Consider the following 13,563-nt stretch of genomic DNA (forward strand, 5'->3'; position numbering starts at 1 on the left):
TCTTCCTTTTTTGTAGATTATTTATAGTACACGCCCGTTTCCTGGTGATATCCTTATTCGCCTCAACGCCCACCTCCTTTTTTTTCCGGTGGTTAGGAGAACCCCCCTTCTTCCGCATTTGATATATTTCGTACTTACACTTGGATACATTCCATGCATAATTTTCTTCCATTGTTTGTTTTTTTTCGTCCAATCTAATTATTGGATAATCAAGCATTTAATTAACAAGATCTTGCGTACGAACTAAATTTTAATATGAAAAAAAGAAATATGGGTAATAAATGTGTGAATTTAATGGGGCCACGTATACGCGCCACCACCATATACGACTTTATGCAAATGTCCGGTTGCAAACAGATTGATGAAGGCAGGCCTGTTAGATAATACTATAGTCTTACGAACATGTGTAACATTCAAATGTTCTTCTGTGCGCATTTGCAATAGGCTGTGTACGCTGTTGGCTTGGCCCGTACAATTTGAATAGGCGGGTATTTATCCATTAAAAATATGTAAATCCCATGTCTAACATAAATCACATGCAAATAAACAGTCGATATCCAAATAGCGGAAAATTCTATAGCTGGTGGTCAGTACATAGACATGTTCAGTCATGCCTGTTGTCGACATGACGGTGTGCGGTTATTCGTACTAGCGCATGCTTATATATCAGGAAATTGCAATGTTGATGGATAAACAATTGAATATAAATTACGGAGCCAACTGTGATGGCGTGTGGCATTCGATCAAGGTTAAAAGAACAGAAATTGCGATTGGTCTCTCGACCGCGTAATAAAACATAATTGAACAAGAAAACCTCGTTTTTGGTACAAATAAATAAAATTGAATTTGTTTAGGGTCAGTTGACAGGCATAAAATCCCTTTGATGATTTGTGATTTGTATGGGCTAACGTATTTACTTTTCCATACGTTTGACATTTCCTCAGAAGAAGAAAAACCACCAAGCAACAGAAACACATCCGGAACAGCAAACGCTGGTCTGCTGTTGGCAATCAACCTGACAGCATCATTTCCTTTTGCATCAACAGCAAATGTGTGGGAACGCCAGACATACACCGTCTACATGGCACAATAAACCATTTCCTTGCATTACAACGTGCAAACATTTTCTTGTCCACACAGCAGGGAATTAAATCGAAAAAAAAAGAAGAAATGCTATACATACGTGACCGACAAGAAAAGCAAATAAAACATCTAGACTGGCCTGTTTATTGGATTTCTTCTTCCCTATTATTCAGCACAAAATGTAAATATAAGGCTGCGTCTAGGATCGCTGATCGATCGATCGGTTTTCACTAGCATTTTTTATAGCCTATAGTAATACGCCTGAATCTTTTTATAGCAACCGAGACATAAAGGCATTTCTTCGTTTAGCTCTTTTGCATTAGACGTTCCTCGATGTAATCACCGGAGCTTTTCGCAATCGCATTAACTCGCTATACAAAAACAGGAGAGCACTTGCGAGAAGAAAAAGACATCAAAGACAAAAGTAGACTAACCTCTTCCATTATAAATTATCCCCGTCTCCTAATATTTTCTTATAGTAATCCCGAAAGATGTGGCAATGCTGCGTTTTTTTTACGTAACCATCACCCATTGAACCAGCGGGATATACAAAATCCATTGCCTCAGTGAATTTTAGTTCATTCATTGAATATTTAGTGAATTTTGCCGCTATTGAACTTACGGTGAAGTAAATAAGAAATAGGGGCAAATAGGATAAAGATTCGTTGATTTCATCCATTAGCCACCGGATCTACTAAATAAAAAACCTGTACACTCAGGACGGCTGACTGTTATACCTCACTGAAGCATCCATATGTATAGGGATTTTGTTGTTATCCATTTGCTTTGTGACATTTTGATCTAGTTTGCGTAACTATTGGGATTGACCCGAGATGTCATAATAAAACCGATAAATATAAAGGTGTATATTACAACATAACTTACCTTTTACAGTTGTGTGCGACCAACATAGCCAACATATTATCATTATATGTCCTTTTGTGTTTTGTGTTCGTGTAACTTTTTAAATACAGCTCTCTCTTGTCCATCCATAAATAAACACTGGGCCAAGTCGCTTTTTTGAAGGCTATAGGCTTAGAAGCGACATAACTTTTAAATACAACAAAAGCAAAATATGATGAATAGCCGACGTTGGCTTTTGCGACGTGCATTAGTTTTACCAGGATGTAATAATATCGCGTCCTTTGGTCGTATCAGCGACGTTCATCATTTTTCTCAATGGCAATGAAACTATATAGCTATTTTTTTATTTATGCGGCAGCTGTTAATAAAACGTGTCGTATTCATCGCCGTTTATCCCACTTTGCATATTGCTCTGAGAGAAATTTGCATTGAACATGAATAGCGAACAAGTTGATCATTTTTTAATCCCAATCACGTTTATATTCATTTAATAAACCAATTTTCTTCGTCGGTTTCGTTTCTTGTGTTTCCGCTGTGCATCTTATTTTCATCATCTATTTGGCCTACGTTTAAGTTGAATCAATATCGTGTAGTATTTGTCGTACTTTAGTTATTATTTCACATGAGACCAACACTTGTGTCCTTATTCGTGTGATAAAAGCACAGCGTGCACTTAACTATCAAAACTTAGATTGCCTAATGGAACCCCGCTTTTGCTAAAATTCTGTCCCGCTACGAGGACATCGACAGCGGCCAATAATTCCTCTGCCAAACTCGCTACTTTTGAGCGGATGATGACGGATGAGACCCAAACAACCCTGAAGCCAAAACAAGTACCAATGATCGTAGCGCCTTCAGTTTTTATAAAATAAAATTGTTTCGATTCGTTCTGTGATATTCTGGAAAGAAATTTTATTTATTTATTGAAAATCTGCTTTTCACTGTTCTAATTTCTCCTAGAAGATCGAAAGTAACGTAATCTGTCCCAATGTTACCTTTCCTCCTCGTACATGGCTCCTATTGGAGAAATTCAGTAAACTGGTTTGGTTACGTGCGCTAACCGATTCGTTTTCTCATAAGTTCATCGAAACGAAAGCCAAACTTTTGTTGCATAATGTTTTAAATAAGAATATTTTAAACAAACGCATAAGTCTACAGCCACAGTACACGCATTCGGATTTCAAGCTTCAATCAGTTCCCAACGTTGGGCGAAGATAGTGTGGCACAACCGTGGCAAAAACATGTTCACCGCTGCTGCAATCGAATGGAGTCCACGTTTATTGTGTACGGCCTTAGCCATTTCGTTGGCTGTCTGGTACTGGACTCGATCGCGGTTCGTACGGCTCATCAATGTAATTCCAGGGCCTAAAGGTCTTCCAATTGTGGGCAACCTCTTCGATGTGAATATTGGTTACGACACTAATCCCCTTTTTTCTTCTATTCAACCAACGGTTTTCTGTGTGCGGTAACCTCGTTTTGTCATTCAGCAATTTTCCATAAAATAACCTTTGAATGGATGCAAATGTATGGTGGCATATTTCGCCTTTGGTTGGGACGCTATTCCTATATCATCATTGGGTCACCAGAGCTCATTGAGGTACGATTAATAATAATTTAAAAAAAAATTGCTTTACGATGTAATTGATGCTGGTCCTTTGTTGAAAACAGCCGATTTTGTCAAGCCCAATCATCGGTTCAAGACCCAAAGAGTGTGACGTGCTCAAAGACTATATTGGCGACAGCCTCGCTTTACTGGGAGGTTTGGCAAAAAGACTATACAGAGTCGTACAAATAGGCAAAACATTGAAATTTTGTTGAACATTGAAACAGGAGAGGAATGGAAGCAGCGTCGCCGGATGCTCGCGCCAGCGTTCCATAATCAAACCCTGAACAGTTTCATCGACACCTTTAACGAGAAAAGCGTCGAATGCGCCCGCTGTTTGAATCGAGCTGTCGAAGTGCACAAGGACGTCGAGTTCGATATTTTGCCCATGATGACACACTTCGCTTTGGATATCCTCTGTGGTACACCTGGAACTTTCACCATGTAGTCCCGTTCATTGTGTGCTATTTTGTTTTTTGTGTTCCAAAAGAGACGGCCATGGGACGAAAGAGCAACACTGAAGAGAAAACGGATGCCTATCTTGGAAACTCCATGGCGTAAGCGTTTTGCCTTGGGTTATTTCGAACAATCGTTGAAATAAGGCTTCTAAACGAACAACTCTTTCATATAATTGTGGCTTAATTGCAACAGGATTCACCGACTTAATTTGGAACGTTTTCTGAAACCTTGGCTTCAAATCAAATGGATTTTTAATATGAGTGCTCTAGGCCGTTTAAACGCATATTACGTTGCTGCTTGCCAAAGATTCTGCAATGAGGTACGGCCCCAACACCATCGAACGTGTCATATAATATACATCAAATATTCAAACAGGTAATCGAAGAACGACGTCAATATCTGAAAGAAGAAAAAGAGAGGCAGCCCAATCAGTCGGTGGATGATGATAGTGCCAACAATAACATTGACCAAGACAGCGACCTATATATTCATCAAGTACGAAGCAAAAACACATGAACGTTTATAATCCAAAAGTGAGTCATTACATTTCACTTATTCCAGGAAAGAGGCCTGCGTTCTTAGACACTCTATTAAAGGCTTCAGAAGAAAATCCAGACTTCACTGACGTGCAAATCAGGGACGAAGTTGGTATCTTCATGATTGCGGTAATTCGATTTTCATGTTAACATCATTTGCTTATCCAAAGAGTGAGTTGTGCAGGGTCATGATACAGTATCTATTTCTTTCGCAATGTTCCTTTACCTAATGGCGAAGCATCCCGAGCATCAGGTACGTATATAACAAAAGTCTAACAGGAAATTTGAATGCTCATTTGAATTTTGCATACAGCAATTGGTAGTTGACGAGTTGGCTGAGGTGTTTGGCGATTCGAATCGCCCTTGCACGGTCAACGATTTCGCACAGCTCAAATACTTCGAGTGTTGCATTAAAGAGACGATGAGGTTGTACCCCGGTCTCCCTATAACGGTTCATTCGGTTGGCGCAGACATCAAAGCAGGTACAAACGCTGTTAACCCCCTCTGTATGTTTATTTTTGCATTTGATAACATATCAATTGACGCAGGTGATTACACAATTCCCAAGGGCGCGACTGTGGCACTCGACATGTATGCAATGCATCACAATCCTTTCTATTTCCATGATCCTGAATCTTTCAAGCCGGAACGCTTTTTTCCGGATAATAGTATAGGACGTCATCCGTATGCCTTTATTCCATTCAGCGCTGGTCCTCGTAATTGTATTGGTAATCGATCTGCACAACATCCATCGCTGTTCCACGAGTTAAGAAATGAATCTTTTTTCGAATTTTCTTCAGGTCACAAGTACGCCATGTACAAGATGAAGGTCATGATGGCCAACTTACTTCGCCAGTTCCGTTTTTCCGTCTCCGATCCGTCCGCACCGCTAGAAATTCCGACCTTTGCCGTTACACTAAAGGCTAGGAACGGCGTTCGCCTGATTGCTTCTAGGAGATCTAACTTCCTTTAAGAAGATGCAAACATTTTCGCCTTCTAGAGTTGTAGTCTGTAAGCGATTATTTTTTTTAAGCTAACAATCGCAAAATCTAACGGTCAACTGTACCTGCTATGGAAATTCCTGCAGGCCACAGAGTTTCATTTAAACAATTGGCTTTTATTCTGAAGTGTTTAAGTGCATTTGTTTTTCTGGTATCCCCATGCTTAGGCAAACGCCCGCGTTCAATGGAAAATCGATATCGCCAAGGATAGAACTCGTTTATGTTTAGTTATTATTCTTACGTGGCCAAGAGCGTGTCCCTTAATTCATGTGGAAGGGATAAGCACAGCGTGCACTCAACTATCAAAACGTACATGGCCTAATGGAACCTAGTTTTGGTTCAAATTTTTATGTCGTCGTAACAAATACATTAACAATAGCGATTCACCTTAAAACAGTTCCAGACAAGTAAGGTGTTGTTAAATGTCGAAGCTGTAAAGTCTGCCAAGCGGGATAAGAAACGATCCTGAAGTAGGACCCTCTACTCTATTGGCTATGAGATCGATATCCATCCAATCGGCTGTCCAGCTAGTTTCCGATGGACAGTGTCCATTGTTGCTATTTTTCTCCGCAAGTGTCAATTATAGAAACTCGTGTGCGTCTACTGCAAACGCTTTTTCAATCAACAAAAAGTCCAAGCTTCGCTTTGGACTTTCGAAACGTCACGGCGAAATGTGCTTTTACGACATGCAGACGTTTACAAAGGTCATTGAGGCCTTCACACTTACGTAAGAATAATGAAACGTGACTGGTCATTAATGGACATAATGTAAATACAAGATCCAGAAATAGCCCACGATCGTTTGGCGAGGACTTTAGATGTGAATATTGAATGTGAAATGAACGCGTTCGCTTTCTAAATGAAAGTCTGGACATGTTTGGACTAACCGGTTATCATTCGATTTCACGACCATGTTAAGAGGTGTGATGAATTCACCTTCGGAATATGTTCGAACAGAAAGTTACATTTTAATTACGGGGTCGAAGATGAAAAGTAAAAGTTCTTGACCAATTTTGGGATGCGTCCAACATTTTCACGTTCTTGCACGACTTTAATTGCGACAGGGATAGTGTCGGTAACGACAAGCGTGTTGGAAATATCTTGTGTTTATGGTTTGATGTAAAAAACAAACGAAAAACGATTTTGAATGTTTTATCTCGCAATTCGTGTCGTTGCTTTTGGTCATCCAGGGCTCTTTTATTTTTTTGACGTATAAAAAGATCGTTTCGCATTTTCATGTGACTCATCAACGCTCCACTATACTGCCAAAGATTCTCCTACTATACACACGGTTATCAAATCCTAGAAGACCTTTTCTACAACAAAGCAAGTTCTTAGTCGTTTTCTTTTTTACATAGAGTCTAATGGTTTTTCAAGCTCTGTGTTTGCACATCACCGATTAAACTGTTACTGCCCAATGTTTCATTTCGTTTGCCATTTTTTAGTGTCTTATCAAGTTGTCAAATGTTAAAGGAGCTCCGGTTCTATCCATTTCATGTTCAAGAGACTAGAGAAATCAATGATGAAGTCATCTTTGCGAAAGGCAATCATAATTCCATCCACCGGGATTTTGGTTCGCCAGCGTATAAGCATCGTACGTTATTTTAAAGATAATGCTATTTAAGTTCATATTCATTAAGCCGACAGCGTGTTGGTTAAAACATGACGTTGGCGTCGGCCCACAGAGATGACAATTCATATTTCAAGAGAACCGTTGGAAACGTGTAAAAGAAAAACCAATTAGGGACACCTTTAAATAGCACATGATCCACAACAACTGAACGTCAATGACATACTTGGTATTCCGGACAGAGCGCTCCCCGTGCAATAAAGAAACTCATCGCAGCTAAAAATGTCGTGCCGTCTCCGTGGAAATCGCATAATACAAACGCTCAGAATAGCATAACAAGATGTTTGATTGCACGTGTACATTTAATATGCGAACGGACGCCATGGCGGACATGCAACTATGAAAGGTGTTTGGATCTCTTTAACGCAAACGTTATCGATCGCTGCAAGCCTTTCATCATCACCACAACTGTCGAAGCAAATCCAGCACACATCCTCCTTTCTTTTTACTTTCCCATAAATCAATACATCGAAATTAGTCGAAAATAGAACCTCTTGATGATCATGTAGACACGTCAGTGTATTCTCCAGCATCCGCTCACGGCCTTCAATAGCCATCGCATATCGATTAATGGTGATCTAACAGCCAAGCGAATTGCCAACACCTACGCGTTCATTTTGATTAAGAGAATTCCACAGAGAGCCCAGTGGGCATATAACACAACTTATGAATCCCGTGAATTCGAGTGATGATTCCCACAAAAAAAACAAAAACAAAAAAACACTTCGCAAATGGACGAGTTGGAGGTTTCCATCGAACATAAAGTTCCACTCACTAATGACTGCCGTAGGCCAAAAAAAAAAGCAGTCCAAACTTTGACGAGTTTAAATCAAAATTTAAAAGAATTTGGTTCCAAAACTGATGTGTCGTTGGCCGTCCGAATACGAATGGTAGGCGAGATGCAGGCATATATTGCGAAGTGACGTAAAATCAAACAAGATTTAAGGGTTTGCTTCCATCTAATGTTTCGTGTTCGTTGAAAAAAAAAAAAGGAAAACATTTTTAAACATTCATCTCATTCCATCTCCGGACTAAATGAGAAAGAAAATCCGTTTAATGTAAAGATCTGTTTATTTTATTTTGATTTTCCCTTTTTTTTTAAGTTCTGGTTTCGTTTCGTTTAGTTATCTTGGGTGGATTAGATGGGGCAGACGATTCCGGTTGACGGCTCCGGCCGTCTATCAACGAGAGTAGAGCTGTTGACTGGATCTACACACAAGATTCGTCTTTTTTTTTCTTTAAGTTATTCTTTAAGTTCAGCCTTTGCTGAAATAAAAAAAAAAAAAAAAAAAAAGATCAGTTCTTTTATTTTTGTGTTTCCCTTTTTCCCCGAACAATTGCGAGTAACATCTGCAAGAACACGATGCCTCGGGCTTACCGCGTGAACAAATTCGTTACACATATACGAGTTGAAAACTCGTGTGCAGTGGTGTCCCGCACAACATGTCTCACATATTTAAAAATGTGCATCGTGAAAATGGCGCTTCGTGCTATCGCTTAAACGAAACAAATTAACGTAACCAAGGGAGGCCCATTATTTATGCGATTTTCCTTCGCAAAATCGCCGTCCGTTCATTTGATCATTATCACTTAATCCAACGGATCTTCGCTAAATCGGGGGAAGCCTCCCTTTTCTTCAAACTCTTCTTTTTTAATTGAGAATTTTTTTTTGGGATTCTATACCGCGATCTTACGGTCGTCCAAGCCGCACCAAACATTTTCGGCCACTACAAGTTTTTTTTTTGCTAACTTCATTTGCAACTTTGCAACTCATTTTCTTAATTGATTCAAGTTTTCTTTTGCCTGCCGTAGGTCGTGTACGCGCAAGTTGCCCATGGCGGAACTGTGTGTAGCGGGATAGCTCTTCGTTGATATGCACGGTCACGCAGCTACTACACCATCAGCACAAGCAAACGGGAACATTTCCTTTTTGGAGGGGGAGGGGGGTTCTTCCTCTTTTTCACGCCCGTCTACTGTGGCTGGATGTATCCTTGGCGCGCCAACGAGGTGCTCCCTCGTAGTTATTGATGTTTCCCTGGAGAAAGCGTGAGCTCGTGCAAGAAGTTTCGTGCTGGGGGTGGGCAAGAGCCCGAGCGCTGAAATCCGCATTCGTTTCTCCAGCGTCTGGGTGGACCGCAGCTCTGGCCAATCTTTTCGAGCCGCGTTGTTGAAAGTCGGCGACAACTTTTGCCCAAGATAGCGATGAAATGTTATGTATTTATATGCCAGAACAAATACTACATGTATATATACATACGTACCATATAACAGAGACTCTGTGTGTGTATCCTTGTAGGCCCTGCGTCGCGGTGTGTATGCAGAAGAACGATGCTGCTCGGTTATGTCACGAGATAAAAACAAAAGGAAGGACAAACGTTAGCAAGCAGAAAATGGGGTGACAGTTGACAATCGAAATAGCTGGGGGGTATTAAAAAAATAAATAAATAAGGGAAAGCCTTATTCGCGAAAGATAGTCGGATAATGTAATATCCATCCGGAAAAGAGAGAAAGGGCTATAAGTTTGTATGCGTTTAACAAGATGGCAGAGAGTAAATGATGAAGGCACGCAACCGCACACACAGAGAGAGACCGTTCTTTCTTTCATTAGTAACTCGACATCTGCGGGGCTTAATTAACGGCTATCTATCACGTTGTCAGCTGTTACCGTCTCCCCCCCTACACATGTACGTGGGAGATATGTGTGCACGGCCAGCTATTGAGAGTTACACGGCTGATGTGCATGGACGGATGTTTTTTTCTATTTAATGACGGTGACTTTGTTCGCGTCGCGACTTCAAAAAAGAAGTGGAAGCACATCGACCGAGCGGACATATATACACACATCCGTTCGTCTTCACGCTCAATCATTCCCGCTTTCCATCTCGCATTTTTGTTGCGGCCTGGCCGTTCCATTTGTTTTCGGCTGTCGTCAAGCGACGTGGATTCATTGTATCAAGTTGTGGAGAGAGAGAGCCCCATCATCTTTTTTTGCGGTGTATTAAGAGCGAGAACGTTTACAATAAAAGTTGATGTTGCCTCTCGAAAAGAAGTCGACAGCGCATGTCTTTTGTGTGTGTGCGTGTGTGTGTGGAACGCGCAAGAAAGAAAGGCCGGTTGATTTTATGCGGATATAGTATATATACAGAGAAATATACAAAGAGGGGTAGCAACAAGAAGGACGTGTACATATACAGTTAGACGCACTATATAGTGTTAAATATATATAAAAACAGACTGTCGTTCAAGTAGATATAGCCCAAGTCTATGTGACTCAGCCATCACTTGAAATACCATCGGAGCGGATAATCAATACAGTTCGCTACAGCTGCTGTTTCTCTCGAGCTTTACACTCGGCTCCTTTTTTTTATTCTTCCCTTCTTCTCTCATCATCTCTTTTTCGTAGTCTTCAGTTTTCTACGATAGTCAATCCTTTTCTTTTTTGTATTTCATTTCCTTACAGTCCTTTTTGAAAACGTCTGGCAATATCAGAGCTAAAGATTTTATTTTCGGAAAAAACCTACTGCCATTTTTTATAGTTATAAGACTAACTCTCTTTTGTGTATACACGATGAAATGTCGTGTAGAGATACACGCCCTAACTCGTGTGTACATATTCCAAAGCGATGATTTGAATGTAAGACGGAAGCCATTGGAAATCCTTCAAACGGTGAGGCTTCTCCCTTTTTTTCCCCGGCGATGCGCTGAGCTTGCCAATCGCGATCAGTGTCTGGCACGTTTGCTATATATCCTCCTACTCGTTATCGATAAAGAAAAAAAAAAAAGAATCCTATTGCCTAGAAAAAAAAAAAAAAAAAAAATTGAAGACTCCGTGACTTTTCTATACACGCTCGTCAATGCGTAGCACAGAGAAACCCCCTCTCTCTTCGAAAAAAAAAAAGAGATTCCAGTAGTCTCATTTTTTCTTTTTCTGGAACCTTTCATGACACAGCAAAAGACGTGCGTCCCTTTTTTTCTTTGTATAAGGGATGTGTGTACACCCTTTGCCCGTTTGATTGGCATTATCACGAGGCATGGTGGCGGCGACGCTATTGAACGAATGATGAAAGGGATGCTCCTCTTATTATCATGCACGCACAAATTCCTATCATCATCGCCAATATAGAAGGAGCGCACAACACAAAAAATGTATGCCTTTCTCAGTATAGCAATTAACGTCTCGTGTTTAGGGGGGGGGCAAGTTTTTCGCGAGAAAAGTTCGTTTCGCACCATTGTTCTATATATACTGACTAAGTTTATTATGCCCCCCATGAAAAGATCAATTAAAATGGAAAACTGTCAGTATAATATCTACGATGAACCAATGTGTTTTGGAAGGGTGGAATTCAAAGAGGTGACATACTGTTTTTTTCAAAAGGGATATATAAGAAAATGGGGCAAGTTTGGGCTTGGGTGATAGCTGAACACACACACGTCTTTAAACCAACGACTGATCGAAGAGGTAAAGTGCCAAATCTTTGCTGCTTTCTTCTTGCATCATCGGCACGAGGTTAGTCAAGTGTCCAGACAACTCGCGAATTCGGCTGACGTGATCGGACGCGAACTGATTCTCCAGGAAATCGCCAAACTTGAATGAATTCAAACAAAACGATCGTAGTCAAAAGTTAGGTCCGACTTCCATTGGAACAGTTTTTAAACTGAGGATATCAAAGTTGAGTGTATCTTACGGCAGCATCCTTTGCGGAATTGTGCAGTTGGTGGACCTTGACGGCCAACATTTGGTGATGATCGAGGGCCAATGCCAAAGCTTCTATTTCTGTCCATGGCTTAATACCATTGTTCAACTTGACATGGTGAAATTTGTATTCGGCAGTCGGTCGTGTTCCGTCGGTTGGAGAATGGAAAGAGAAAAAGTTTGGAATAGAGAATTAAACAGATCTCAACACACCCATGTTCGCCCTTACGTTTTTGATGGAAAGACCGTTGCTGGTATCAACTGGAGCCACGCCCGATCCTCGTTTTCCAGCATACTTGATCAGACTAATGGCATGTTGCCACATGGTATCGGCCAGGCTATCCATGTACTTGCTGAATCCCAAACGGTTCTCGAAGTCCGTCTCGAAATGGCTCGACTGTTTAAGGAAACGCGGTGTTCACTTACACGATTAGAGCTTTTCTTGCTATAACTACCGTTCGTGATTTAGCTGGGTACAAAAGATCGTGAAAATGCATCGTACAGTACGCACGTAAATGATGACAATTATCGGCCCAACTGATTTGGCCCCCGTCTTAATGGATATCGAATAACCAATTTATACGAGTCAGGCTTCATCATGTGTAACGAGAGCCAAAGACTACAATCTCATTTTAACGGTGTGGAAAATAATTCAGCGAATGGTCAGACTCATCGCGTATCATATGCCATCAACGGGGCTTCGTTACTTGGGTGTTGCATTCGTTACCAGAACACAATAGGAAATTAACACAGATAATATCGCGACTAATGTTCAGTACAAGATTTACTAATTTACTAATTAATGATGCCCCAAGGTAAAAAAAAAAAAAAAAATCACCTACCATGATGGAATAGATGAAACTCTGCGCGATGTGTTCGTTAATCAAGCCATGAACTTGGGGTGTGTATTTAAAGAAATTGCTGAAGGAAGCCGAGCAGGCGGTACTATCTATGATTGAATACCAAATCATTAGAAAAAGAAACATGATTTAATTAATCAGTAATCCTACCGTAAATGCCTCCATCATCTTCGCTAAAATAATCGGCTTTCAACGACAGGATGTGATCGGAGCATTTGGCAGCCGAGGTGAAACGGACGCAGGCCACGATCAAGACCAAAATACTAACGACTGACTTCATGGTAGTTTCTTTTCGATGTGAATGTCGTTTCTAACGACGATTAACAAATAAGAATATAAGAAATTATAGGATTTGCGATGCAAACGCAAATAGAAAATGGCAACTTTTGAAAAATGTGTTGACGGACGGTGGCTGACCAACGACTAGGAGCGGAATGACGGCGTTTGCTCACGACAGGGTCATATGGCGATGGACATCAGCGTGCCAGAAGTTGATAAGAAAAACGACTTAGATCATTGGCCAAGAGTTTGGGAAAAAATGTCGAACAAGGCAAGTCAAACATTATCAGTCTTCCCTCAGCAGGACAATCATTTCGATTTTCCGGTTGGATCATTTCAAATGACAAAGCACAAAAATAACCTCAAATAAATAACAGATACAAGAACGTCCCGGTGGGGAGGGGGAGTCGGAAAAGAATAAACGATTCCAGACTGCCACTCAATCCATATCAAACAAAAACGTTGTAACCATATAGTAGCCCACCTCCCTTTGCAGGGCCATTAATATGCAAACCCGTTCGGGAGGGTTAAAAAAGAGCATTGTGCAACAACAAA

General features: G+C 40.7%; 3 protein-coding genes across 3 annotated transcripts; 2 read left to right on the forward strand and 1 right to left on the reverse strand.

Moving 5' to 3' along the window:
* The first annotated feature begins 3,176 nt into the window (after positions 1-3,176).
* Positions 3,177-4,400, forward strand: LOC130688333 (cytochrome P450 4c3-like). The gene is made up of 5 exons (XM_059496803.1): positions 3,177-3,544; positions 3,616-3,706; positions 3,778-3,972; positions 4,041-4,328; positions 4,385-4,400. Exons 1-4 carry the CDS (start codon positions 3,464-3,466, stop codon positions 4,109-4,111), a joined length of 438 nt encoding a protein of 145 aa, XP_059352786.1. The 5' UTR covers positions 3,177-3,463; the 3' UTR covers positions 4,112-4,328; positions 4,385-4,400.
* A 165-nt stretch (positions 4,401-4,565) lies between these two features.
* LOC130688511 (cytochrome P450 4V2-like) lies at positions 4,566-5,953 on the forward strand. Its single transcript, XM_059496802.1, has 5 exons — positions 4,566-4,674; positions 4,730-4,798; positions 4,859-5,027; positions 5,094-5,273; positions 5,346-5,953. Exons 1-5 carry the CDS (start codon positions 4,666-4,668, stop codon positions 5,516-5,518), a joined length of 600 nt encoding a protein of 199 aa, XP_059352785.1. The 5' UTR covers positions 4,566-4,665; the 3' UTR covers positions 5,519-5,953.
* A 5,655-nt stretch (positions 5,954-11,608) lies between these two features.
* LOC130688335 (ferritin heavy chain-like) lies at positions 11,609-13,173 on the reverse strand. Its single transcript, XM_057511318.2, has 5 exons — positions 12,880-13,173; positions 12,712-12,818; positions 12,099-12,266; positions 11,862-11,978; positions 11,609-11,761 (listed from the first exon to the last, which is right to left on the reverse strand). The coding sequence occupies exons 1-5, from the start codon at positions 13,007-13,009 to the stop codon at positions 11,612-11,614; spliced, it is 672 nt and encodes a 223-aa protein (XP_057367301.1). The 5' UTR covers positions 13,010-13,173; the 3' UTR covers positions 11,609-11,611.
* Between the last annotated feature and the right edge of the window lie 390 nt (positions 13,174-13,563).

This window comes from Daphnia carinata, chromosome 9, assembly GCF_022539665.2.
Source record: "Daphnia carinata strain CSIRO-1 chromosome 9, CSIRO_AGI_Dcar_HiC_V3, whole genome shotgun sequence".
Lineage (NCBI taxonomy): Eukaryota > Metazoa > Arthropoda > Branchiopoda > Diplostraca > Daphniidae > Daphnia > Daphnia carinata.